At 40.4% G+C, this 27,784-nt stretch overlaps 2 protein-coding genes across 9 annotated transcripts in view; both read left to right on the forward strand.

Annotated features, from left to right (window-relative positions):
* The first annotated feature begins 4,901 nt into the window (after positions 1 to 4,901).
* On the forward strand, positions 4,902 to 25,545 carry ZBTB41 (zinc finger and BTB domain containing 41). Of its 2 annotated transcripts, none has more exons than XM_055815350.1 (11): positions 4,902 to 5,070; positions 5,564 to 6,796; positions 8,791 to 8,998; positions 9,711 to 9,780; positions 12,192 to 12,339; positions 13,039 to 13,168; positions 14,954 to 15,049; positions 15,573 to 15,679; positions 17,131 to 17,236; positions 18,256 to 18,344; positions 19,544 to 25,545. In XM_055815350.1, the coding sequence occupies exons 2-11, from the start codon at positions 5,677 to 5,679 to the stop codon at positions 20,185 to 20,187; spliced, it is 2,718 nt and encodes a 905-aa protein (XP_055671325.1). In that variant the 5' UTR covers positions 4,902 to 5,070; positions 5,564 to 5,676; the 3' UTR covers positions 20,188 to 25,545. The 2 variants fall into 2 exon arrangements, with proteins under 2 accessions (XP_055671325.1, XP_005242085.1); XM_005242028.4 differs by lacking the exon at positions 4,902 to 5,070 and adding an exon at positions 5,213 to 5,420.
* Positions 25,546 to 26,052: 507 nt separating this feature from the next.
* Positions 26,053 to 27,784, forward strand: part of ASPM (assembly factor for spindle microtubules) — a 30,468-nt gene continuing 28,736 nt past the window's right edge. For all 7 annotated transcript variants that reach the window (XM_055814969.1, XM_055814972.1, XM_055814973.1 and 4 more), the window contains exon 1: positions 26,053 to 26,426. In XM_055814969.1, the coding sequence (XP_055670944.1) occupies positions 26,130 to 26,426 (297 nt within the window). In that variant the 5' untranslated portion in view covers positions 26,053 to 26,129. The remainder of the gene's footprint in view (positions 26,427 to 27,784) is intronic.

The raw sequence follows: 27,784 nt of genomic DNA on the forward strand, positions 1-27,784 counted from the left end.
AGGGGTAAAACCCCATGAATGCCTACAGAGAGAGAGAGCAGAATGGCTGTTACTTGTATCCTGTGGCCCAACAAACAGCACCAAGTCTGACTGTAATAAAGCCCCAATTACCTAACTCTAGGGGAGGGTAGCTGGCATTTTCCTATGTCCAATGATTTAATTGGGCCTGCCAGCCAGGGCTAATTGGTTTCTGGTTGACTGAAAAAAGTGACAGTGACATCAGCTCTCTGCTACCCTTCATTATTGAAATTCTTGTTGTCTTTTAACAGGGCCGCAGCACACGGCGCTCCAGCAGCTTTTACAGGTCTCTTGTCATGCAGTGCAATGGAAATGCAGCAACGTAAGACACAGAGAAACCCTTTCAAGCTGTTTATCCCATATGTTTTCGTGATACATTTTTGAGTACCAATATTATTTCTGTGCAGCAAAGTCTGGTTTTGCCTGTTCTATTGGAAATTTGGTAACACTGTTGCAGTCATGATGGTCTGAGTCTATAAACAAGGCAAGGTTTATTGGCAGAGGCAATACCTTTTAGTAATCCAGCTGATATGGCCGGAAAAATAAAGATGATTTTGGGCACATGAAGTATTCTTGCAGTCACATGCCCAAAGCTGGTCTGGTTTTAGTTCAGGTGGTCATGTGAACCACCTGACCTAACAAAAGATATGACATTTCTACTCAATTCTTGCCTTGCTTATAGGAAAATACCTCTTCGATGCTAGTGGTATTGCAACAGGTTTAATTTGTTCTGTTGAACGCATGGCCCAAAACAACAGAAAAATTATGTAAGTCCTTGTTTCTTCTTTACGCAGCTTCAGGCAGGGAGTACAGCTCTAATTTGCAGTGATTTTGTAACGCTGCTTGAGTCTGAGATCAGAAGAGGGGCAGACCGGGTACTTCCTCCAGTGTTACTTTCATTCAGGTTTCCTCTCGCTCTCCCTCCCTTCTCCTGGGCTGCCGAGCACTGGGGGATCCAGTGGAGTAGGCACGGATGACAGCGCCGCAAGCACTGGGGCAATTTCTCTCTACCCAAGGACTTATCCAGCTGCTCTGTTTTTCAAAGCACAAAGGCAATGCAGTGCACCTACGTATCTACCTGTAGAGCAAGCCTAGGACTGAGTTCCGACGTAACAGACTTAACAAAACTTCTGCATTATTGTGACAGCAGTGAATGTCTTGTTCCTAGCCCCTGCTAATTTCATCATGGGGCTGCGCTGGAATAGCATTCCAGGAGGAAATCTTCTCTGTGGAGTCCTTAGCCTTACAGCTCTCCGCAACTTCCACGCTGCATTAATCCCCCAGGAACAGACGGCAACGGCCATGGTCATTGTTATTCAGCCCATACCCAGAGACAGAAGAGCGGAGAGAACAGCCCCAGCGGAGGTACGGCGCCCACCCTCCCCTGTGTTAAGCTTCTCAGAAGGAGAGAGGCAGGCTGGCACCCGAGCTGACCTGACCTTTCGTACACATTTCGCTTGCTGCACTTTAGAGAGGAGACAAGAGGGAAAGCCTGATCAACAGGATTCACATGTCAAACGTTCATAATAGTATAAGCCTCCAGTTGTTTAGTGCCCCAGAGAGACATGAATTGAGAGACTGGGGTAGTCTTTTCATGGCCTATTTGAAAGAATTTCTTGGCAATGGTTCTAGCAATGGACTTTATTCAGCACTGTTGGCTAGAAAACTTGTTCAAGTCTCCAGACAATCTTATAACCCTTTCACTTCACAGCCTAATCTAAAACACTTGTGCCTATGTGGTGACTGGCAATAAAATACAGAAAAATCCCAGAAGAGAGGAAGCATAGGCTTTGTGGGTTCCTCCCTAGGTCCCACCCATCACTGACACATCTGGGATACAAAAAGGATGAATGGCAGCATGGGTCATTTCAGCAGCATCACGCGCTGTGAACCCATGGCAAATTACCTCTAAAATTCAGAGAGAGAGAGAGAGAGAGAGAGAGAGAGATTTACTTTAGATAAATGTCACAGCCAAAGTGAAGGCAGCTGTTTAGAAGGGGATGTGAATGTGTACGCTACTAGATTTATAACTGGGTACTCACAGTGAACAGCTGTTAAAGAATACATTGGGAATAAACTGAAATTACTCAGCCAGGTCCTAAAACTTGCATGCTATTTTCATGTAATTTTATTTCTCTTTGGTTGGCAGCTAAGTGTTTAACAACAGAGTCAATCCCCTGTCCACTTATTGTTTACATTGTATTTGATTCAAATATGTCATTTCTAGTTTCACCGTGAAGATCTTGAGCTGGAGAACAAGTATTTCAAGATGAAACCACCTCCTCCAACACCAAACCCTCTTGCACAAACCTACTTCTGAATTTCCAACAATTCAAGAATATTCATCTGATAAATATACTATTTTCTTGGGCAAACCAAAACTGTTGCATTTGCTAATTATATACAGTCTCACATTGGTGAGCAAGTGATTATTCTTTGATTGATGCTGTCTTTCTTTAATTAAACATAGAAGTCAGCTTTTTTAATCTACGTGAGATATTCTATTAACTGGCAAGAAAATTTAGCATGAATAAACACTGGAACAAAAAGGATTAATATAGCTAAATTTTGCCTGTACCACTTCAACTATAAAAGAATTAATGCTGAAAGAATCATAACAAGCTGAGAGTTCAAGGACATTCTGTTTCCAGAGCATAATTATTGTAGCGATGCCAGTCATGGTAATGGATCACTTAGCATTGCATAATTCTTTGAACTAAATCCTTCATGTAATATAAAACACCAAAAGAGAAAAAGTGTTCCCTAGGCTTGTGCTAAGTCAAAGTGCCTGCTGAGCTTGTAGACTTTGGCAATTAAGACAGATGTAGCTGCTTTGTAGATTGCCAAGAAACCATATAGTACCCAACACAGAGAAAAAAATATCAGGGGGGAAAAAAACTGGGTAGTTATCTAGAGAGAAAAAACCAAAGCAACAACCCCAGAACCCAACAACACAGAAGAAACGAACCACATGGTTGAAGGCATTGAATTTACCTTTTAATGAGCAGTGGGAAGAAAATTATGACCGGGCCAAAGTCCATGCTATAATGCAGAGATGCAACTTCTACTTTTTTTGTGGGAAGACTAGATGCTGATGGAAGTAGTTATGCCCAGAATATTTTTGTTTGGGTATAATTCATCACTTATTTGTATCTAAGGACAGGCACCAAGTTTGTTTTCAAATGGGAATAAATGCCTTCTACTAGCAATTCAACTTTCTGCATTTGAAGCGTCTCCGAAGTAGATGCAGAAATACAAAATCTCAAGAAAAAAATTGAATCTGCGTTAATTTTTCTACGCCAGGGAACAGGTATGGAAATGCTGGTCCATGGCAATCTAGCAGTTACAGACTGAGAAGCACCTGAATCCCACTACAGTGCAGTGACAAGTGACAACAAAGCAAGTCTCAAGCCTGTTCCACAGAACAGTTTCCTAGTTTGGATACACTTGCTGGCAAAATAGTTCTCATCAAGGTTGTGTTTTCCTTGCATATTTCATTCATGAAAACTCATGAAGCACGTAGATTTATACTTCTGAACTGATGATATTTGCTATGGAAACAGTAATACCCAAGAAGCCAGTTACCGGCTAGATGTTTTACGTATGTATTATTCAGATGAGAGTGAAATGTAAGGGTCAGCTTAAAACTTAAGAGTTCCTTGCTCTCAAAACCTCATTTTTTCATGCAAAATCAAAAGAGAAACTTATTTTTACAGTTTACATACAGCTTAACTATCACTGTATGGAAAAGTAAGTCAAGCAGGCACAAACAGCATCCTAAAAGAGCAGATGCCCTGAAGGTAAGCAGATCTTTGCCTTCAGTGCAAGAAAAACATAGCAATACGGATTGCTATTGCTGCTGATTGGTGCCATCATTTCGCCTCGGAAGTAAGAAAAGAATGGAGAAACTGACGCTAATTAAGGTATTATTTGAAATAGTGGGATATTAAAATATAATTTGATTTTAATGTACTGTTACAGTGAAAATAATTAAGCCAGTTGTAGGCTTCAATTAAAAAGTGTAAGAGCGCTGCAAGCACAGCCAGTGCAGTCACAACCAGGAGGTGACAAATGCTTTGAGACTTTTCAGTATTTTTGTGGGAAAACGCAATGCCTGGAGGCGGGTTGTGCCAAGTGGCTGCCCACGCACAGCTCCCGCTCAGGGACACCGAGCAGCTGCCGCCGCTGCCGCCGGGCGACGCGCAGCCCTGCGCCGGGTGACGGCTCCTCGAGGTGTCCGACACCGGCCCCGGCAGCCGGTACCTTGGGGCGGCCGGTACCTTGGGGCGGCCGGTACCTTGGGGCGGCCGGTACCTTGGGGCGGCCGGTACCTTGGGGCGGCCGGTACCTTGGGGCGGCCGGTACCTTGGGGCGGCCGGTACCTTGGGGCGGCCGCACCCGGCGGAGCGAGGGCGAGCGACTCCCGGCGCGGCCGGGCCACGCGTGGGCCTGCTGCCCTTTCCTCGCCGGGCAGGACGGCAGCTGGGCACTTCCCAAGCTCGTATGTGAAGTGCTTCCAAATACTCAAGCCGAACTCAAACGCGAGGCAGCGCTGCTGAGGAGCACGGCGGGCAGCTTGGCAATTCGGAGCCATGCCTGCCGGGCCGCTGCTCCCGCACAGCGCTCCCGCTGCCACACCGCGCCTCCCCGCGCTGGGAGCGCCCAGCCCGCCCCGGGCAGCCCGGCCCCGCCGCCCGCCTCCCCCGCGCGCAGGCGCCGCCCGCTCGGAAACGCCCCCGCCCCCGGCGGCTGCCGCTGACGGCCACTTGCCGGCGCCACCCCGCAGGCGGCCGCCGCGCCCCCTTCCCCGCCCGCCCGCCCGCAGCTGAGGGCCGGAGGGGCACGGGAGGGGCTCTGGGGGCTCTGGGGGCCGGTGGCGGGCGCCCCACCCGCCGCGCCTGCTCAGAAGTGACGCCATCTCCCCTCACGCCGGCGCACGGAGCGCGGCTGCGCGCGGCGCCGGGACCCGGAAGCGGCGGAAGCGGGCGCGGTGCGGGGTGCAGCGGCGATTAGCGGCCGAGCGGGCCCCGGGGAGCGCCCAGCGCCGTGCAGGTGCGTGAGGCCGCCCCGCCGGGGCGGGGAGCGGGGGGGGGGGGGCGCGGCCATTTTATGTCCCGGGCGGCAGGGGCGGGGGGGCCTCGCGGCCGCCCCCAGCAGGCGGAGGGTCCGCGTCCCGGGCGCCCTCTTTGCCCCCGAGCTCGGTGCCGCGGGGCCCTCTCAGGCCGGCCCTCGGGCCCATCGGCGCCGGGGACAGCGGCGCGGCCGGGCGGGCCGGGGACAAGGCGAGCGCTCTCCGGCGGGGTCGTAGCCGCCGCGTCCGGGCGTCCCGGGTGTTTGACGGGCTGTACGCGGCCGGGGGACGGCACCGCGGCCTGGGCCGCCTCGGGCCTGGGAACGGGCAGGTCGGTTCACACGCCCCCAGCAGCGCCGCGGCCTGCAGCGGGCAGGGGCGAGCTGTGAGTGACCTAATAAAAGCTATAGGTTAATAACAAAGGAAATCACAGTTAAGTGTTAAAGCGTAATTTTTATCATCATTCTTTTGCAGATTATGAAATTACCGTTGTGTGTTTTCTCATGGTCTGGAGCAGAACCAAGTCTTCGCAAGAATTTTTGGCCAATCACCTATGAAGCTCCTGGTTTTGAAGTTGCACTTCTGCAATGAAGAAAAGGAGACGGCTCGCTGCAAATCTAAACGAAAAGGTTCGTCTTGGCCATGAGAAAGATACTTCAGAACAGATTCTTGTAGTAGACTGTGCGCAAGAGATTGTCTCAAAGTCTGCGGAAATAGCTTCTGCAGATCAGCTTGAAGCTTCCCAAGAACTTTCACCGTCTTCGGAACAAAGAAAGCTTCTAAGCTCATTACAGTATAACAGAAATCTACTTAAATACTTAAATGACGATAGACAGAAACATCCATCATTTTGTGATTTACTCATAATTGTAGAAGGAAAAGAATTTAGTGCTCACAAGGTTGTAGTGGCTGTTGGGAGTAGTTATTTTCATGCCTGTTTGAGCAAAAATCCAAGCACTGATGTTGTCACGTTAGATCATGTAACTCATTCTGTTTTTCAGCATTTGCTTGAGTTTCTATACACCTCTGAGTTTTTTGTATATAAAAATGAAATTCCGCTGGTGCTGGAAGCGGCAAAATTTTTAGATATCATAGATGCAGTGAAGTTACTAAATAACGAAAGTGTTTCTAACATACAGACCGATGTAACTGATGCACCTACACCGGTAGAAACACTAAATGAACTGACAGGTAAACTATTAAATAGTCATCAGTGCACTTTTTGTGGTCGAAGTTTCTGTTACAAGAAGTCCTTAGAAAATCATTTGGCTAAAGCCCACAGATCCCTTTCACTGGAAAGAAAACATGGGCTAAAAATGGTTGAGAAGGCCAGCTTTTCCACTAGACGTTCTACGAGAAACCGTAAATGTCCAGCTAAATTTGAAAACAGTGACAATGAAAGTGGTGATGCCTCTGACAGCAATTTGGAAAAAGTCAGTTCTGACAAGGAAACATCTGACAGAAGTGAATTTGAGGATAGTGAAAGTGAATGCAACGCTGATGAAGAGGGACAGGAAGAGGAAATGTCAGCTGAAGATTCAGAGTCTGAAGAACAAAGTGAAAAAGAACAGAATGATACTGAAGAGGGTTCTGAGGCAGTTGATTCAGTGGGAAATATTCCTGAAGGCTTAGCTCCAGTCATCATTCAAAGCAGTAGCAAAAAACTACTACAGTGTCCCAAGTGTGACAAAAAATTTGATCGAATAGGTAAGAGCAGTTAGGTTGATCTCTTCCCTTTTTACCATACGGTGGTGCTATTTGTATGGGAAATAAACAGCATTTTCTCTGTCCCAGAGAGTGAAGATCAGGATTTCTGGATTGTCTCATTGATCCAGTGTGCTGCTAATTTTTCTAAGTGTGTGAAGTTATGTCTGTGGTGCTAAACAGTTTCAATAAATGAACGGAGTATGTTATTTGAAAAATCTGCAAATGCTAAATTTATTTATTTCACTGCTTTGAATTCTGGTTGTTAGAATGGTATGCAAAAGCAGCCTTGAAAAAGGAGGGAAATATATCAAGATACTAAGCCTGTGGAAATATCTTGGATGAAGTCTAAGACCTCTACTGTATTTTCTGCCAAATTAATTTTAAATACAAAGCTGTCACTGCTGTAGTAAAACAGCACCATTGTCAAACAGCCTAAAATTATTCTACTTGATGTGTAGATGCCTAGGACCTAGTCCCTACTGACTGCTAGCTTGATTTTTCTGGTCTGTGAGCAGCACCAAGTAATGCTTTGTCAGCTTAATCTGTTCTGTCAGGATCATTTATGTTACAGCCAAATCTAGGTATCTGGTTACTTGAGGTATCAGAAGAGTAAACATTTCCAGTACTGACCCATCCAGTGCCTTCCTGTCCGCCTTTCCCACATTAGAAGTAAATTTCTACTGTACTCCAGAATTTTTGCGTTCTTTCAGCTGGGATAAATATTGAATTATGGTCACTTAAGGTATTCACTGCCTTTCGATCATGGGAGTTAGGAAAGAAACGGTTCCTCATAGTGTTAGGCATTTTTTTTGATGTTCTTACAGGAGATGTGTTGGCTCTGTCTTATTTTGAAATTTTAGGAGTTCATGAAAATGGACTGGGGCTGCTGTGCGTGTTAATTCCTGCTCACACACAGTGTATTTAGCTTGCTGACATGAAATGAGTTTTATGGGGTCACAAATTGTATCACAGAAGCTAGTTAACATTAAAAATGTGAACTTAACTGTACTTGTAATGCCATGTCTTAAAATTAACGAAGGAAATACTCTGAATTAGGGAGCTTGTTACTAATATTGAAAGGCTACTGTGCAGAAATAAATGGCTTGTGAGTATTTAGGGTTGTAATGGTACATTTTAGTTTTATACACATTAGAAATTTTTCTCTGCACTTTCAGAAAATTCTAGGTTTGTGCTCAAAAAATAAATGAGAAATTGCATTAAAACAAGCGATACATAAGTTATTTCCTTAGAAGCTTCTATTACAGTAGATAATCGATGTGTATTTTAGATTCATCAACTATAGTACTTTTTTTTTTTTTCTTTATCTGACTCCCAGAAGTATGATGCATATTCTACAGAGAAAAAAAAATTACCTAGTACAAAGCAGAGAGCCTGCTATTGTTGACTTGAGGTAGGTAGGAATTCTGTCCTTGGAAAAAAACTGGCAAACAGGAGAGCGAATACAAGCGGTGTGAAAGAAATGAGACAGTAGTATTTTTGTTTATGGTAATATCTTGGGTCCCAAATGTAGAAAATTTTCAAGGGTCTGTATCATTCATTTAGTGTTTTGTTATTGCAAAGTACCTTGAAAATACCAGTTTGTTGCAAGGCTATTGCCTGTTTTGAAAACATGCTTCACAATCAGTGTAATGAAAAAGTAGTAATGTAAGTTTCAGTACTTAAGAACAGAGTATACTATGGGGTTGAACAAGAGGGATTCGTAACCCTCACACATATTTAATAGTACTACAAAGCCCTTTTACTTTTGCTCTTTATCTTAAAAATAGTTATAATGGAATTGCGTGGAGGACCCGTGGATCGAACGCATGTGATCAGTGTACAGTTTTCAGTGGTGTAAACCAGTAGAAATCTTCAAATAAGTGTCGAAGGTACTTAGGTCCTGACCACGTTTGAAAGAGATTGTAGAACAAACCCCAGATATGTATATTGTAGGTGATACCTGTTACAGGGTTTTTTTTGCTGCTGTTTTACAGGCAAATATGAGAGCCATACACGTGTACACACGGGTGAGAAGCCTTTTGAGTGCGATATATGTCACCAGCGCTATTCAACAAAGTCCAACCTGACAGTGCACAGAAAGAAACACTCTAGTGACACTGACTTTCATAAAAAGGAACACAAATGTCCCTACTGCAGTAAGCTGCATGCAAGCAAAAAGACTTTAGCAAAGCATGTGAAGAGGCAAGTATGACAAATTTGTCTCACGTTTCTAAAGAATCATTTTTTATGTTCAAAGCAAAGATAAATGTTTGTATGCACACAGTGTATTCTGCATTTTTTATAGAACTGTTTTTTTCAAATAAGTATCTTTTCAAAGGGCATGGGGATTAGCGGTGTCTACTAACCTGCCATACGGAGTGCATAGGGACTGACTAAATAGCAGTAGTGGTTCTGTAGGAATTCTGCCATACATTTTTACTGTAAATTTTAGAATGTTCAGATCAGCTATCACAGTCGGAACACAACAGTCTTAATAATTATCTGTGTTGCTTTTAATTTGGAGGAAGAATAAAATATCTTCTTTGGTTTTAGATGTTGTTGCTATACTGTTAATAATAGGTGGATAAACCATTTCCATGCAGATTCTTTTAGGTGAATAATTTGTTTATGACAGGTCCAATTATAAGGTATTTTTATTTACACACCACTTTTATTTCTTTGTAAATATCCATAAATCATTATAATTGAAACTGTCCCCTGTCTTACCAATATGTCGTATGAAATTCTACAGCAGTCTGTAGTCAACACTGGTTTCCAGTTACTTTTGCCTTTAGAGTATTCTGGTTTGGTGATCAACTTTCATGATGCATAAAGTTAGGAATGGCTGTTTAGCGTTTGGGTGATCTTCATCTTAGAAAGTTTTAACTGCTTTCAGCTTCTGTCTGTCTTCTAGGTTTCATCCAGAGAACGTACAAGAATTTCTTTCTATCAAGAAGACAAAGAGTGAAGGTTGGAAATGTGATGTAAGTAATACCTCAGTACTTTCCTTTTTTTTCATATAGGTACTATGCTTTGTGACTTGAACACTTAAGTGAAAATATAGTATGCGTTTCTGTGAAATCTCAGTAAGCTTCATAAGTGATGCTATAAATTTCCTCTTTATGTGCTGATTTAAAGACTGACTTTTTTCTGTATGTACAGCTTGTGACCAGGTGGATAATACCAAATTGAATTCTAAAATAGATGAAGGCAGTATTTTTTTAATGTGGTCAGTTATTACTGTTGTTAAAATACATTAATTTACCGATTATTAGACTGGAGTGGTGCAGATACTTTAAAAACAGAGTATTTGCTCTTCCATTGATTATGCACATCAAACACTTGACCATGAAGTATACTACTTTGGCTCTGTCAATAGTGAGGCAAATGTATGTTAAATATGAAACACTTTCTCATTTAAGCTGCATACACTTACCAACAAAGTTGTAAATTTGTATTGAATTTATATCTAGCTGAAAAATCATAGAATTCTTTCCTTGATTTTCCCCAGAAGCGGTATAAAGAGCTGTAAAAAGGAGTTTGTAGAACTTCCATTCTCTATCTATCTGCTGCCAAATAATGCTTTAAAGTTTCAGATGTGGGGTTTTGTTGTTTTTTTCTGAAGGGAATCTATTTACTTTTTTTTTCCAGGGCAGCTCTTTATGCAAACTGCTGTATGCTTCTGTACGTCCTAATATTAGGTGCGGTAACATAATTACTAACCTTGCTCTGTTTGTGAACTTTCAATTTTTAACATACAGTAGGAGGTTGGGAGATGCCAGCTGTAGGGATTTGTACTGTTCATTCTGCTGGCGATAGTACCATGGCTGGAGGCATTACATGGTTGACCAAAGGGTCTTATCTTCCAGATAAAGATATATTCTGTGAAGATGTTACAGATTCTGTTTGTTACGAGATAAACATTTCAATAGTGGGGAAACAATCATGCAACATTGTTCATGTTCATTTCTCAGAAAGTACTCTTAACAGATGAATGATTTGGTAAACACCACTTTGTGGTTTGGGTTTTGGTTTGGGTTTTTTTTCTTGAAAATTTTGAATTTATGTTAAGTAGAAATTTTTAAACAGTGAGCTGCTGCTTTTGTACTGCTCGTGATTTTTTTTTAATGACATGAATTGAAAGCAGGGGTAGAATCTTAGCTTTTAATAGCAGCTGGAAAATGAACAGACCCTTAGGAACTGTGACTTTGTTTTCAGGTTGTTTAGTATGTTCTGAGGGCTGAGGTGCCACAGATGTAAGCTGCAGGATTTCTTCAGGTTGTTGGTTTATGCTGTAGTCCGTGTGTGAACACCAGGATTTGGTGACCATACTTTAACCCTTGAGGAATGTGAGCAAATTCACAGAAACAGTAGAGTATAAATAGTAAAGAAAAGCAAGAAGGCTATTATACTTTTTACAGGTATGGGATTTTCTTACACTTATATTTAAAGTTAATGAGTTTTTAAACAAATAAAGCTGTTCAGTCTGATTTCCTGAGGCTAAGAGTGTTACTCATGTGTGCTCTGAGAGAGTGATTGCACGATTTAATGTCTGGGAGTTAGGTAGAACTAGGTTCAGCTAATGTACACAATGGCAACAGTCCCGTGAAATCAGTGAGTACTGCATTGATTTAGGTTAAAGTATAGGACCCTGATGTTAAATTGTAATACTTAGTTTAAATGCCTAAATTTGAACTGTGACTTCAATTCTGTAATTGAACTGCATGCTTGCTTTAATGACTACTACTAATTCTTGTACATTTAGGTTTTGATTAATCTGAAAATAATACTAAAAAAACTGCCATAATTTTATTGCAAAAGTTCTGTATCTCTGAAATGTATTTTGAGTTACGTTTATTTGTTGGTATTGGCATTTTCTCTTTAATACATGCTGTCAAGAGAATTTCACAGAGGAAATAAGAGAACAGGTATGACTCTAGTTCTACAGTAGCTTATACAACAACAGCTTTTACCGCAGTCCAACTGAGCTGTTTGAGCATCCCAAACCAAGCCAAAGCTATTTGCTTTTTTTCCATTGGGTTGTTTTCTGCCTGGTTACTATGTTGAAACACCCTAGGAAAAGAGTCTGGTAAGTACTGGAGTCAGTGGAAAGAAGTGGGGTGGAGCACGTAACTGCAGGAGTTGCCAGTAGCTTGATTTAGGCTGCCATGGATCAGCATCCTAATTTACAGAGTGCGATCCACTAGGGGTTCTGTAGAACACAGGGGTTTTGATGTTGACTGCAAGGCTTTCCAAGTTGGGATAGAATATGCTTTGGAAGAATACATGTTTAATCTGCAGAGGGCAGATGAATTAAACTGTCAGAGTGTATGAATAGGAAAAAAAAATCTGGTCATAACTATTGTATCTTTGACTAAGTGTGTTATCTTTTTAGATTTGTAAGAAATCTTTCACTCGAAGACCTCACTTAGAAGAGCATATGATCCTCCACTCTCAGGATAAACCGTTTAAGTGTACATACTGTGAAGAGCATTTTAAATCCCGATTTGCAAGACTGAAACATCAAGAAAAATTCCATCTTGGTATAGAAACCTTCTTCTGGCGTGTAAACAATAGATTTAAAGTAAAACCTTCCTCCACCATTGTATGTCCTGATCAGTCTGGTTTCTTTTTGCAGTTGTCTCTTTCCTGTTTAGGGCGGGCAAGTTGATTTTTGGTTTTCTTTGTTGGCTGTTTTTTTAATTTTTTGCTCGGCTGTCTTTTGGAGGCATTGTATTGTACCTAAATAAATGCAAAATTTGGTGAGGGGAGGAAGAGTTAATGTTAGTTTTGGTTTAAAGCTCTTTTGCATTAAATTGATTCTCAACTAAGTCAGATTCATCCTGAAGTTTTCCAAATGCCTTTTTTCTTTCCCTCTGAAGTATTCCAAGGAGTTTTTTATTACTACTGGTTATTTATGCCAGGTAGGAATTAGATTGGTGATAGTAATGGGAATTTTGTTTTTCAGTTTTAACTGGGCTTAATTACTTTTGATGATCAATTCTAAATTTTTGCTTTACAATCATGAAACTTGCCAAAATACAAGGTACTAGAAATAATTTACCTGAGCAGAAAGTGCACAAAGTCTAATTACAGTATGCTGACTGTAGTAAACGTGAATCATTTGTTATACAAAGCTTTTGCTTTGTAAATTGGTGAGGGGTTTCACAAATAACCAGTCTGTGCATCTTGTTTGGTTTAACTGACAGTTAATATTACTGTGTGTGTCTGTCTCCTTGTAGGGCCTTTTCCTTGTGATATTTGTGGCCGCCAGTTTAATGATACAGGAAATCTGAAACGCCATATAGAATGTACTCATGGAGGAAAGAGAAAATGGACATGTTTCATCTGTGGAAAATCTGTGAGGGAACGGTAAGGAGTTGCGTGACTACTTGAACTTCAGCAGAACAGAGGAGTATATACCGTGCTTTGTTCGATTCTGAGTATGTTTTGGCTTTGAGTTTTCAACATAAGTTGAGACCATTTTAGAGGGCTACTGTATTAAGAGGTAGCATCGGAGCCACAGGTAGCATGTGATTTTTTGATGACCTCTAAAATTAAGGTTGACAGCTGTAGGTAATTAGTTGTGAGGTGGAACTGTATTTAGAAAAGTCTTACCTCTAATTCACTTCATTTGGGGTTCCTGTGTTGTGCAAGAACATCTTGCATTTGTTTGGGAAAGCGTTTTCTGCCATAGATGTTTTCTTAGATGAGGACAGGAAGATCAGGAACACTTGCCAACACAGAATGACTAGGAAGAAATTGACTTCTAAAAAGACAGTTTCATGGAAGACTGAATAACACTGTACAACCTTTGCTGCTGCTTCTCTAAACGGAGGAAAAAATGTTATTTTGGTGTTTTGAAAAATGGAAACTATAAAAGTTGGCTCATAAATTCTAGTATATAGAAAAAGAGCATAACAAGGCCGAAGGAATAAGGTATCTGCCCCCCCCCCCCTCCCCCCATTTCTGTTCATTTCTGTTTACACAGGGGAAAAAATGTGAATTTAAAAAACCTGTCAACATAGCATCAGTGCAGGTGTCTTACTTACACTGCTCTGTAAAGGAGACCTTTTTAAGTTTTCCAAATAGTGATTTATGTTTAGGTTCTGAAAAAATAAGCCTTGTATTTTCTTTTTTTATTTTGACAGAATACAGCTTCATCGCAGTAACTGTGACTAAGATTCTAGTTATGTTCTAATTGGCGAATATGAAAAGATCCGATTTTGTGTACTGCAGTATTCTTGATTTTTAGGTTTTTTTCAATTACTATTAAAAAAACCCCAGAAATATTGTAAGGGGAAGATTTGTCCCTAGTGGGTTTTGGTGGTGGTGTGTATTTTCTAGTAGTTTGGTCAATAGGTATGCATGTGTTAAAAGAAATTGTATTAATGTGGTAGTGAAGTAGTAAACAAGCTATAAAGCACAGATAGTCTTCCAATTCTATAAAGCTCACTTTGAACTGCAAGAGTAATTTCTATTTTAAAAAATGCAATATGTTTACACACTTGAAAAATAATATTTATAATCTGTACTGGGAGGAGATCAAAGGACTTCCTCTTTTTAGTTCACACACTTAACCAGCTCTGTGTACAGTAAATTTTATTGTCTAATTCCTTTGCTTAAGAGGAATTTTCATCTGCATGTAATATTTTTTTTTTTACACTGGAAAGGCAGTAGTAAATGTAGACACATATGTGTATGTATATGTGTGTGTGTATAAATATATATATTTAAATAAGTTCTGTGTAGAGTTAAGTTAAATTACCTTTTCTAGATTGGTTTCCTTCAAGTCTGATCTAAATTTACTTCACGTCTAACTTTAAAGCTGTAACTTAGATATACATATAGTAACAAGGAAATTATTACATAGAAAATAGTGTTGAAATTGATACTTTCTTTAATGTACATTGTCCAAATATATGTTGGGACAGTATTTTGTTTGCTTTAGATTTGTCGTAGATGCAGCTGGTTGGGTAGGTAGTAGATTGCTGTACTGCCTTTTGATGTATGTGTGTGTGTATCTGAATGAATTGATGCAGTTATCTGGATATATTATGATCCATCAGAGTTAAAGAAATTGAGAAAGTGGTCTGTTTCACTTTAAAGTGGCAGTGACATTGCTTAAAATTAAATTTTACTGACTTGGTTAAACAGAACGACTTTGAAAGAACATCTGAGAATTCACAGTGGAGAGAAGCCTCACCTTTGCAGTATTTGTGGGCAGAGTTTTCGTCATGGAAGCTCTTACAGGTACAGATTTTTATTAAATAAGCTGCTAAACTATCTCACTTATTTGATAATATAAGTGCCTTGGTGTTATCAACATAATTCTTCATAATGTATAAGTTTTTATTTATTCCAACTCAGAGCATTAGTAAATGCTTTATACGTGCTTAAATATTGCAAATATATTAATGATCTGTGAGAAGTCATTTATTTAATACATTGGTGGTTTAAACACAGACAGAATCCCATACAAATCTTGTCTCAAAGCTGACTTTCTTGCACATCTAAAACTTCTGCATCTTTGTTATTCAGAGACAAAAGAAGTGGAGGACTAAAATACCCTACTAAATTAGTGTCACATACGAGTTTAGCTCTGTTCTCTTGCTTTCTAAGAGCAGTTTAACCATACCTCAGCTGCAAGTTACTTCCTGGTATTTGTGTGAAGCATTAAAGACTGTGTTTTCTGGTATTTTGCATTGAATTAGCGGTACAGATTATGTTAACAAAATTGCATTTTATGGTTATATTTATGACTATAAATATGCAGACTTCATCTAAGAGTCCACCATGATGACAAGAGGTATGAATGTGAAGAATGCGGAAAAACATTTATTCGGCATGACCATCTGACAAAACATAAAAAAATACACTCAGGTAGGCATTTTCTTTGAAAACTGGCTTTGACGTTACTATTTTGAAATATGATCAAATAAAAAATTAATTATGGAATTTTTTTCCCCCCAGTATTTGCAATATTTTAGGCCTGATAAAAGTTCCTGTCACTGTTTTTAAGGTCCACTAAAGTAGGGTTAATCTTACATGTTGTCAAGGTTTAAAAGCCAAGTGTTTCCACCACGTTAACATAGAAAGCCAAGGGACAGTCAAAAACATGTAACAATGAATTGCTTTAAAAAGAATTAAAAAAGCAAAAGTGAAAAAGGAGGATTTTTTTTTTGAGTTCAGATTTCTTTTTTTAATAGCAATTGTGTAAAACATTATTACGACAACACAGAAGAAGCTGTCGCAGTCTCTCAGAGTTTTTACACTGATCACTTTAATGTAAGAACCTGAAGTCTCTGTTACGGGGCAGAGGGAAGGAAGGAAGTTGGTGGGAGTCGACCCTGAGAACAGCCAGATGGAGACAATCAGGAGGAAGGAAAAAAAGATCAATTGCACTGAGAGCAGAAAGGTTACCAAATGTATAGGAAGACTGAAGATTCACTAGGGACTTTTCCTTTTTCAGAGCAGGATCCAAAGAGAATGTGGACTTCTAGGAGGCAAAATACTTTCTAGGCAGCATGAAAATATGAAAGTGATCAGTCTCTAAACTTCCTGAGCCTTTATTCTGAAGGACAGCTTCTTTTTTTGGTGTTTGAAATCATAATGTCTGCTATAAAATAAAGAAATCTTTGAAAACTCAAGTACAAAAAGGAAAAAAAAATCCTCTTTTCTACTCTATTTGCTTTTCCTCCTCTAGAAAGTTACATTCTTTGACTGTCCACACTCCTACTTACATGAGAAGAAATATTCTGCCATTTTGTGGAAGATACCAAGATGACTAAAAAGAATCAAGATACTTTTAAACAGCAGCATAAAAGAAAAAGGTAACTATGTGAATCAGGGTAATGAAAAAGATAAATACTGTGATGTAATTTTAAGTTGTAAATATTGGTAGCTGAAAATAATTGGTATGTTTAAATAAGCTTCTCTTTTAAAGTCCCAAATTATTGAAGATACCACATTTTGGGTCATAATGAAGAGAGCAGATTCTTAGTTATTCCCTTGTACCTCTCATGCAGTGGATGTTTGGGAAGTATCTCAACTCATGAATGTGGATTTCTTTGTAGAAATGACAAATGATCAGTAATAGTCATATATAACAAGTGGTAAAAATCTTTACTCTGATAGAACCAAATGCCTATTATACAATCCTGAATTTTGTTCTTGGATACCAGAGAATCCTCCTCTGACTAAGGTATGGAAGAGCTTGATTGGCTGAACTTTGTGAACATGGGTCTGTACTGTATGTTTTACAATTATAGCTCTTAGACATTTCATAAGTTCCAGAAGATTTAACCAAGATTTATTAAATTTTGCCCTTGTAGGTGAAAAAGCACATCAGTGTGAGGAATGTGGAAAATGTTTTGGCCGCAGAGATCACCTTACTGTTCATTATAAAAGTGTTCATCTGGGAGAAAAAGTGTGGCAGAAGTAAGTGTGGTTTTTTTACAACTGCGTAAATAGTTGTGTACTGTAACTGATTTTGTTGGGACTTGCATGTTTGTGCAGAATTCTAGTAATCTGTGTGTTTGTCATGCCCATTGCCTTAGTTCTTGATAGAAACATTTTTATGAAGTGGATGTCAGAAAATTGCCTTCATAATTTAAGCAAGACGTTTGCTTTGTAGCATAATTGAGTAAATAAAAAAATATGTAAAAAAGGATCAAATTTTGATCTGTCAGCTGTCTTAATGTTGTTCTAAATTGATGGTTTGTTGTGACATTGTCATTGCAGACCAGTTAAAACTGCATTATTAGACATCATGTAAGCACTGTCAGAACTATCCCACACTTGGATATTTTAGAAGCTGGTAGCAGATTAGTGACTCTGAAAGTAGGTAAAAGCTTTGAGATCTGAGTTATGTCTATAAATTGAAAATGCAATAGAATTTTTAAATTCTTGAGTTCAAAAAATAAGCCTTTCAGAGATTTCGAATAAACTGAGACCTAGTTGTTTTTCAAATGATGTGTTCTAACTGCTTGTACTCACTAGCGTTGCGTAGAAGTAGTTATAGACATCTGTGTTGAAACTATAGTATATTGTCTGCTTATTCTGTCGGTTTTTCTCTTGGTAGCCAGTAGCCTAAACCATTCCTAGTACTTTATTTAACGTAACTCTGCCAGAGTGAAAGCCTTTTGTGGATGCCGGGCAAAAACTATTATTTGAGGCTATTTTTGTTGTCAGAAAAGAAGCTGTAGTGGCATTTGCTCTTTAAATACTAAGTGCCGATCCCAGCAGAGAATAAAATTGAATATCAAAAAGAATCGGATGGACCTTATTGGTATGCATATGCCAGGAGAGATGAACAGAAATGAGGAAATTTGGAAGCTTTGATATTCAGCTATTTTGCAGTTGAAGATTTTAGAAAGGACTGTGCACATACTTTTTTTTTTCCTTAAACCAACTAACAATAAAACTATCTAACATGAAATGTCTTTTCTTCTTTAAAGATATAAAGCAACATTTCACCAGTGTGAAGTCTGTAAGAAAGTTTTTAAAGGGAAATCAAGTTTGGAAATGCATTTTAGGACACATTCAGGTAAAAATAAAATAAACCCCAAAACGTGTAGGAATGCGTTTTTATGTATCAGCATTGATGGAATTATTTAATGCATTAAGGTTGTACAGCATTCAGGGCAAGAGTAGCAGGAAGCAGCAAGACTTTTTATTCTTATATATTGGTCATTCCCAAATGCTACCCTCTGAATGTATCAGTTGAAATATTCATAATCCTCAGCATAGGTTTGTGATAATCTTTTCACCTCTTCCTCTAGGTTACTGGTGTATGTTCTTGCCAAATTTTCCCAGACCTTCTAATCGTTTTTGTGGTGCAGAGAATACTGCATTTCAAGTGGGAATCTAAACAAGGATTTGAAATGTCTTTGGAAAGGGTTATGCCCTTCTCTCCTTGACTTCGTTTTTCCTGCTTTATGTTTAGGAAAATCATTATCCTTTCAAAATACATAGAAGTAAAATTTGAGCTCATTTATTATCAGTATCATAACAGTTTAAAGAATGTTCTTTTTCGAAGAGGGTCCCCTGTGGAGAGTCGGCCAAGTCACGACAGTCACACCAATATGGCTACATGCTGTGCTCACTTTATTAAACAAACAGGTCATATTTATAACTTAAACCAGCCGCTCCCCCGACTTTACACACAGGTGATTGGATAAAGGTCTCTGGTCACGCGGGCATCCATGTCGCTGATCAGTGAGCATGCTGCAGGCGCCGGATCAGAGTGTGCCAATGAGAGTGTGCTGATTTCGCGGTTCCCAGGACTTGCTCCGCACCTGGCTTCTTGTTCCTGCATAGCTTGTTTTCTTTCTCACCCTGCTTGTTCCCAGGACAATTTAAAGCTGCTCTGCAGTTGCAACTAACAGGCCTGGGTTGTCCAACCCTGACAATGGCAACATATGTCCTCGGTCCTTTAAAAATCCCTCTACACTTTTTTACTTGGTTTATATTCTTATTATCTCTGTGTGTACCTGACAGAGAGCCCAAGTACTGAGAGAATTGTATGTAAGAAGAGTATGCTAAGATAACTTCTGGAAACATTCAGTGGCTCTCTTGATTCTAAAACTGATGCTGAACATATGCTTTTTCTTTTTAGTAAAATTGTTTTATACATTATATGTTTATATATATATATATATGCCATAATCCATGTACATATTTGCATATTTATGTGTGACATGGTGTTACTCAGAATGTCTAATTCTCACTCCTCTGTCTTTACAGGTGAGAAACCCTACAAATGTCAAATCTGTAATCAGTCTTTTAGAATTAAGAAGACATTAACAAAACACATGGTTATTCATTCAGATGCTCGACCTTTTAATTGCCAACACTGCAATGCAACATTTAAACGAAAAGACAAGCTGAAATACCATATTGATCATGTCCATGGATCAAAGGCTGCAGAAGAGACATTGACATCTTCTTCAGAGGAAAAGCTAGTCTCCTTACCAGTGCAGTACACCTCTGATGACAAAGTTTACCAGACTGAGGCTAAACAATATGTGGAACAGTCCAAAGCGTATCAATCAGAAGCCAAAAGTTTGCTACCGAATGTGTCTACGGAGGTGTGTGTGCCTGTGACTCTGGTGCCCGTTCAGATGTCTGATCCGCAGGCTGAGCTGGTGCAGCATACTGCTCCGTCACATGGCATTCTCCCGCCGCAGCCCGAGCAGGCAGATTATCAGCGAGCCACGGATCTGTCGTTTCTAGAGAAATACACTCTTACTCCACAACCTGCAAATATTGTTCATCCTGTAAGGCCTGAGCAAATGTTGGATCCCAGAGACCAGTCCTATCTTGGAACTTTACTGGGGCTAGATACAGCTCCTACTGTACAGAATATTTCAAACAATGAACATTCATGATCAGACCATAACATTCCACCTAATTTACTAAGCCATTAGCCAACAGAAGGCTGATATGGCAATTGAGATTTATATTTTATATTTTATTTGGACTCATGAGTCTTCTGCATAGTTTTGGAAAAACAGGTTTGTTTACATAATATTTGAACATTTAGGCACATTTTGATGCATACTGAAAGTGTGTTTCTTGTGATTTTAAGAGTTTTTAAAAATCTTATAGATGGTCTTTTAAAAAATTATGCTCTGAAATATCTTTTAAGGATAGTGGCTGAAAAATGTAATTACATATCTGGTTATTAATTTAAAAAAATATTTTGCCTTTCTGCATCTCACTTTGAGTTAATGTTGTAAGTGTAATAGGAAGCATTCTGGAAGAATAAGGACTATATCAAATTCATTAAAAGTTGTAAGAGCAGGCAGGGATATAAAACTCAAACTTCTAATTGTGTTTCGCACAAATTAAAATATAATTTTACTTGAGCCCTCAGGCATTTTTGGAGGGTTTTAAAGTCTGGCAGGCTCTGGAGCCTAGCCAATGGACGCAGGAACTAAATTATTCTGAAAAGTGATTCATATAGTCTATGAAGACACTAAACAGGGTGTTTGGTGATCCCCCTGAGTATAATTAGGCTGCCTAAATTTGGCCTTTTAATTCTTCCTTGATCTCTAATAATGAATAATGTGGGACAATTTAGACAATGGTGTTGTCTAATTTTCTACAGTTAGTCCTATATAATTTTAATATGCTTTTTTCCTTGCTCTTTCAATCTTGTCTTCTAAAGTGTGCCCCACACTCTAACTTTGAAAGAAATGGGAGTATTTGTGACGTCATTTTAATCTATGAATAGTCATAAAGGATTGGCACGGTTTATCCGTGTTAGAGCATAAGTTATACCAGGGCCCCACATAGTATCCCCATTTTCAGGTTACCTGTGATAGAGGAGAAATTTTAAGGCTATTATTTCCAGAACAGTACCCAACTTCTATTTAAAAAAAAAATACAAAAAAATCAGTAATTATAAATCTTTTGTGAGTTGCTAATGGAATTGTTTTGTTTCTCACTTTCTTGTACTATGTTTATAAAACAAAGTCAACCTCTTGAGAGTATTTTATGTCTTTAATTATTTTAGCTTTTTTCTTTATTAGGCTTAAGAGTTTTTTTCCCAAAAGAACCGTTTTGAGCTACAAGTCTAGTGTAACTCACCATGAAATCTAGTGTAACTTAACCTCATCAAGCTTTCTATTTTAAGGCTATTTTAAAAATGACTATTGTGTGTTTGGTGGATATTATGCCAAAGAAAGTACCTGAAGTAATTTTACAATCCAAATGATTCCTCATAAGAGTTACGTATTAAGGCAAAATTGTCCCCAGTTCTCCCTATTCTTAAATTATTATCTTAAAGAAACTTTAAAATGGGAAACTGGATGTATGTGTATTATTGTAACTGTTAAATTTATCCATGACCTGAGCACAAACGATCTGTGGTGAAAAGCTCTTTTATCATCACAGTTCTGTAAACTCCTATGTGGCACGGATCTTTTTATATCCTATTCAAATACTTTGGTGTTAGATTCTGTTAATCCCCATGCTACTTCAGCATTGAGCAGTTTGCAGGAGAGGTGCCAGAGCTGCCTGAATGTTCATATTTTGAAGTTTGTACCCTAATGGATTCTTAACATAAACACACCAAAGATTTCTGTTAGCTGTTAAATAGTGGCAGAGTTATAGAATTTTAAGTGTTATCGATATTTAAATAGGACTTAGCCAAAGAAGCACAATAGAAGTCCTAAACTTTAAAAGTTCAGTTTCTAAAACAGGACTGCATATGTTTAACTGTTCTATGTTTGTACTCTAAAGTGAAATTTAGAGCTGTGCTCTGGGAATGTTCAGACTGACATGGTGTAAATAGATCTGGTAAGAAGCTGAATACTAGCAAATCCGCAGCAATAACGAGGCCGTTGAATGCCACCTTCTGAAAGGACACTATCAAGTACTACCCGTCCTGCTTTCTGACTCCACCTTCATCTCCTTTCAAAATAAAACTCTTTGTCATCTTTACACTCCGTGGCTTGAAAACAGCTGGTTTATGTGTAACTTTCAAGTCGGTATGCATGTATCATATTCGTATTACCATGTGTGGACGTGAATCATGATTTCCAGCATTTGTAATTGTACTGTCAAAAATACCTGACATTGGTGGTGTCAGTGCAGTTCTCAGACTAAAAAACCTATTTTTTTTATTTCTTGTCTTTTCTGTCCTACAGTAGAAGAAAGTGTTGTAGGATTTTTACAAAGAAGTGGCTTAAAAATAGTTGGTAACTAAATTTTTCTTTTAAAATCCAGTCTTTTCAGAAGGCACTCTAGGAAAAGAACTAAAATGGAATTTGGAGCATATTTACTTGATAATGTCCTTTTTAAGATTCTTTCATGATTGTGCCTTTTATATATATATTCTGAATAATGGCTTGTTCTATAGTTCAGTTGGTTATTCAAAAAACATTAAGGTCAATTATCATCCAAAGGGCTTCATGGTTTTGGGTGCCCAATAAGAAACAGACTGTAAAAGGACTTGTTTTTCTGAAAAACAAGCGCTATCTTGGCTGTTTGGGTGACCAGAATTGCTAGTCATTCCTGGAAAAAATGACCTACTAGTTCTTTGGCGTTCTTTTGTTTGCAGATAACCCTACTAGTTAGTATTTTTACCTGCTGGTCAGGCTGGATCATTGCCAGTTGACAGTGAAAGAAAATAGGAAAGCTTAAGTGCTAGATACATAGTTTTTATTTTTTTAATATCATAAGCTATAATTCTTACGGCTTTACATCTATTTAAGATTCATATATGAGCAAAGTGAATTTTTGTGGACTGGTACTTCATGTGGTGGTGTTACCGAAATCTCGGAATGAAAAACTCATCAACACCAATGCGATGTAGGTAAGCAGACACTTCTTTATTGACGGCCGGGTGCGAGAGTGAGGCTCCTCACGATCAATGCACACCAGGCTTCAAAATCATACACCTCATATAGAACGTATTCATGCATATTCATTAAGTATTCATGCATAAACATAGTATTTCCCCCAAATCATTAACATACTCTTGCTTCGTATGTTAATTAGCTTATCAGTCCTTCGCGCTTCCACAAATTCTTACAAGAATTGTGGGCAGGGGTCTCCGGGACATGGGCAGTGGTCTTTGGGAGGAAGGCCGTAGGTCTTCCTCATGGTGTACTTCTCACCCTTTGCCTGGAATGTGATGGTCTTGCAAGTTTGCAGTGTTCTTATCGGTCTGAACTAATTTATGTCCTTGTCGACCATCTGGTCCTTCTGCTTGTTTCTTTTAGTCGCTCCCTCTAGATAACTTATAAACAGGCCCCTTGTTAGAGAAAGTTAGAGAAACAGACTCCTCCTTTCATTAGTTATTTCATTAATTATTTCTTTCAAACTATGGTTACATGCCCTAATGACTATACCTACATTTTTTGAGTAAATATATTTACACTTAACTTATTGTCCCTATTCCATACAATTTCTTTATATCAATTATTAAAGTTCACAATTTCTTGGCAGGTAACTACGAGTTGTTTCATTCGGTTGCTCTCAGTTCTTGGCCTTGGTACAGGGCTGTACAGAGGATTTCATAGCAGCTTTTGTTGTGCAAATACTAGTTTCATTAAAAATATATTTCTTATTCTTCTATATTTCTATTAAAATGATTTTATAAAATCAAATAAAGTTAATTAATTCTAACCATTAGCAAATCTGTAACAGTGGGGTGGAAGCAGGTGATCTCTGCGTGACGGAGGGCAGCTCCTCCTGAGAGGGCTGGAGTTGGAGGGCAGAGATCTGCACTCACAGCTGCGTGCGTCGAAACTCCTTGGGTGTCTCATGCCTCCATTTTAGTATGTGTACGTGCTCATCCCCAAGTGCACGTCCTGCTGGTCTGGAGGGCGCTTTTACAGTAAAGGCTATGTTTTATCTGGCAGTCGTAGACTTGGGTGACCGTTTCTTGCTAAAGAAGGCAGAAGCAGGTGTCTCGTGAAAATATCTCTAAGGAACAATCAGTGGCGCACTGCAAAAAATTGGTCTTTTCCACATGCTGACCTTTAGGGAGACGAGTGGAGTCCGTGTTGGTACTCTAAACTGCTACGTGGGTCTGAGAACTTACTGCACTCGTTCTGTGTAAACATGGAATTCTGTGGGTTTTGCTAAACAAATTTCTGGTTGCTGACTGGGTTACTGCCCGTAATTCTTTTAAGTGGATTTTATGTTCAGTTTATTTATTTATATTGGTATTTCCTCTTTGAGCACTGACACTTTCCCTACAGAGTATGGCTCTCATGGGTTCTTTTGATGCTGAACATCAGTAATTGTAATGGTGATGATGTATTTCTGTGAGGCTGTGGTTTCCTTAAAAATCTACTGCTATTTTAGTTATTTGATGGGTCATGCCAGAACACAGTGACAAAAGATTTATTTGTTGTCATCAAAGAGCCAAGTTTGTTTCCCTAGTAACAAATGTGAACGAGCATCCAGAACTCTGAAGAATACTTCAAAGGAATTGCCTTGTAAGGTGCTTGGTTGAACCTGAAATGTGTTACGTAGTGCTAAGGAATAAATGACCCTCACGTTTTTAAATTTAAAATAGTTTCTGTGTAGAAGTTCATGAATGTAGAATTATGAATGGATTCTGCGAAGGCAGTTGTGGATGAATAGTTTTTATGCCCCCTGAAAACAGTAAATAGATGTGAGAGTGTTCTGTATTGAGCATCCACGCATAACTGACCCAGATTGCATGTTCTCTGTGTGATGGAAGCGTGAGGGAAATAGAGTGCGTCTACCTGCAAGGCCGTGGGACCGCTGGCACGTGTGGGCGTCTTCTACAGCGTCATCTCACGGTGGTTTCGGTTGTTTCATTGTATGCATTGAGGAGTGACACTGGCAGGATGTAATGCAGGGCAGTCACTTTGCTTAAGCCCAGAAGGATCTTTTTCAGGGTTTGTAAGAAATGTTTTGTTTTACAGGATTTGATGGATTAAGGGTGACAATGGCAAGATTCTTTGAATCCCCCCATATTCTTTTAATCCCATACCCATTTTGATAATGTTTAAATGTTGGTCTTTATATAAAAGAATAAGGTGAGATAAACTCAGTATTTTGTCACTGGTATATGAGATAATGTGTTTTAAGTGTGATCTGTATAGGTTGGTATTTTAGATGGAGGTCTTTAAGTAAAGTTGTCTTTTTAGTGGAAATCCTTCACTGTAAGGAGAAGTTAGGAAGTATACTGTAAATGTAGAAGTACTCAGTCCTATGTGTAATTTTGTTTGTTATGGAAAAGTAAAGTTCTTTTGTCTTAACATCGCTTGCTTCACAGGATTTTTTGCAGGGATGCTTGCGCCATGATTTGATTTCTGCCCTCCGTTTTTTTGTTTAAACAGCATGGAAACACGGTATGCTGTATGTCTTTCAGTTTTAAAGCTCATGAAAGATAAGCAGAGGCGGCAAATTTTTTCATGAAATCTGTTCATGTCTCATTCTGCTTCTTACTTTAAAATATTTTGTAAATTAAAATTTATTTAGAAAAATATTGGGCTTTGCTCCATTTATTTATTTATAACATGGGAAGAGCTTTATAGCGTGGAGGTTTGCTAAATCCCCCCCCCCCCCCCTTTTTTTTTCTTTAATTATTCGTGGTTTGTTTTTTTATAATTTCGAAGCGCGACTCGAGCTTTGCCGCACTGCGAGCGCCGCTCCCTCCGCCCGTGCCGGGCGCGGCCGGGCCGTTTAAATAAAGCGCCCGGCGCTCATTGGCGGGGCGGCGCGGCGCAGGGCGGGGCCGGGCGGGGCCGGGCGCGTTTGAGCGGCCGGGCGGAGGCGCGGCAGTTGGGCGCTGAGCGCAGCGGGGCCGGTCCCGGTCCCCGTCCCCGGTGCTGCCCCGACCATGGCCGATGCCTTCTCCGGCGCGGCGGTGCGGGAGCCGGGCTCCAGCCCCAGCGGGAGGCGGTGCTGGGCCGCGCCGGGGGGCGCCGAGGCCGCGGACGAGGCCCACGCCGTGCTGGTGCTGAGCCACTTCTGCCGGCCGCCCTTCCTCAGCTTCGGCCGCCTGCGAGTGGGCGCCGCCCGCGCGCGTCTCCTGGCCGTCGAGAACCCCAACGCGGAGGACGTCGAGGTGGTCGTCGACCGCTTCCCGCCGTCCGCCAGGGGCTTCGGCATCGAGCGTCGCCGCTTTTTCGTGCCGGTACGGCGGGGAGCGGGGCTGGGCGGGGGCTGCCTGCGAGCGACGGGACCCCGAGGCGTGCGCTGCCGGCGGGGGGGGGGCGGCGGGGGCCGGGCCGCTGCCCGCCTCGGCTGGGAAAGCCCCGCCGCCGGCCTGGGGGGTGTCGCAGCGGGGCCGGGGGTGGCGGGGTGAGCCTCCCGGCGGCGGGGGCTGCCGAGGCGGGGGGTCCTGGCGCTGCGCGGCGTCCCGAAGGAGGGCGCACAGCACCCAACCAGCCAAGCCGCAGCGCCGTGGGGCTCCAGAGGCAGGGGGGTGGGGGTGGGGGTGGGGTTCGAACAGCGACCTCCGGGCGTGTGTCGGGAAGGGGCCGAGGGAGCTCGTCGTGAGAAGGATGCTAATTCCACTGTTCTGTACGTTAATTAATAACTCAATAGAGAGCAAAGCAGGCTAAATCAAGGGGTAAATGTTTACAGTTCCCAAGGAAATGTAAACTGTGGTTAATCCCAGCAATTCCAATTTCTAAAAGGCCCACTTAGACCAACATATATGTGGTCATGTAGAGTCTCCGGTCGTTGTGAAAGAGGAAGAAACTGGAGATCTCTTGAAACGGTGTGTTTATAAAAATAAGCTGGAGTCTTGCTGTGAAATATTTGAATAACAACTTCCTGCATCAAAGAATACTATTGCCAACGAGCTGTACTGTGTAAGCACCTACCGAATTAGTTAGTGCGTTTCCACTAAATGCACCTGCCCTGGGTGATGGAACTCCTTGCTCAAGTGCTCCAGAGACACTGGTTGTTTTCACACTCTCTGTTTTGATCTTGTCTGAGGTATAGCCGTTTTTTGTTCTGTTAGTATTGGTATCAGCAGAGCACCAAAATGATTTGGTTGAGCATCACTGTGCACAAAAAATCTTCATGTAGGTTGTGCAAAGCTCCTGACTTTCTTACTCATTTGCAGTGTCTTTACTTTCATTCAATGAACTTGCATGTCAAATTTCATCTTTGAAGGTCAATTGACTAAAAAAATGGACACATGTATTTAGATTCAGCTAAAGTCCTAAAAATTAACCTCTGACAACTGTAATTCTCTCAAAATTACTTTAGAGGGCATATCTGGTTAATATACAAAAATGTGTGTAGTTTCTTCTACTTACCTTTACTCAAATCTTGTCCTTTCTGCTGTTCTGTGTGTTCTTGCTTGTTTTGTGTTATTGTTTCATTAAGAGGTATATGCCCTTTTAGTAAGACATTTTTGATAGAGGCTGTTTAAATTCACATCAGAGGGGAAAAAAATGACATTTAAATGTTTAACAGTTGTTTATCATTTAGTGTTGTGGGAATATGTGTTACTTCTGTATACTGCTTCTCATTTGATTT

Source organism: Falco peregrinus, chromosome 10 (assembly GCF_023634155.1).
Source record: "Falco peregrinus isolate bFalPer1 chromosome 10, bFalPer1.pri, whole genome shotgun sequence".
Lineage (NCBI taxonomy): Eukaryota > Metazoa > Chordata > Aves > Falconiformes > Falconidae > Falco > Falco peregrinus.

Excerpts from the sequence above, each read along its gene's own strand:
- ZBTB41 (XM_055815350.1), top strand. The coding sequence starts at position 5,677 with ATGAAGAAAAGGAGACGGCTCGCTGCAAATCTAAACGAAAAGGTTCGT. Across the intron at positions 8,999-9,710 it reads TTAGCAAAGCATGTGAAGAG|GTTTCATCCAGAGAACGTAC; the intron begins GCAAGTATGACA and ends TCTGTCTTCTAG. Across the intron at positions 13,169-14,953 it reads GGAAAATCTGTGAGGGAACG|AACGACTTTGAAAGAACATC; the intron begins GTAAGGAGTTGC and ends TTGGTTAAACAG.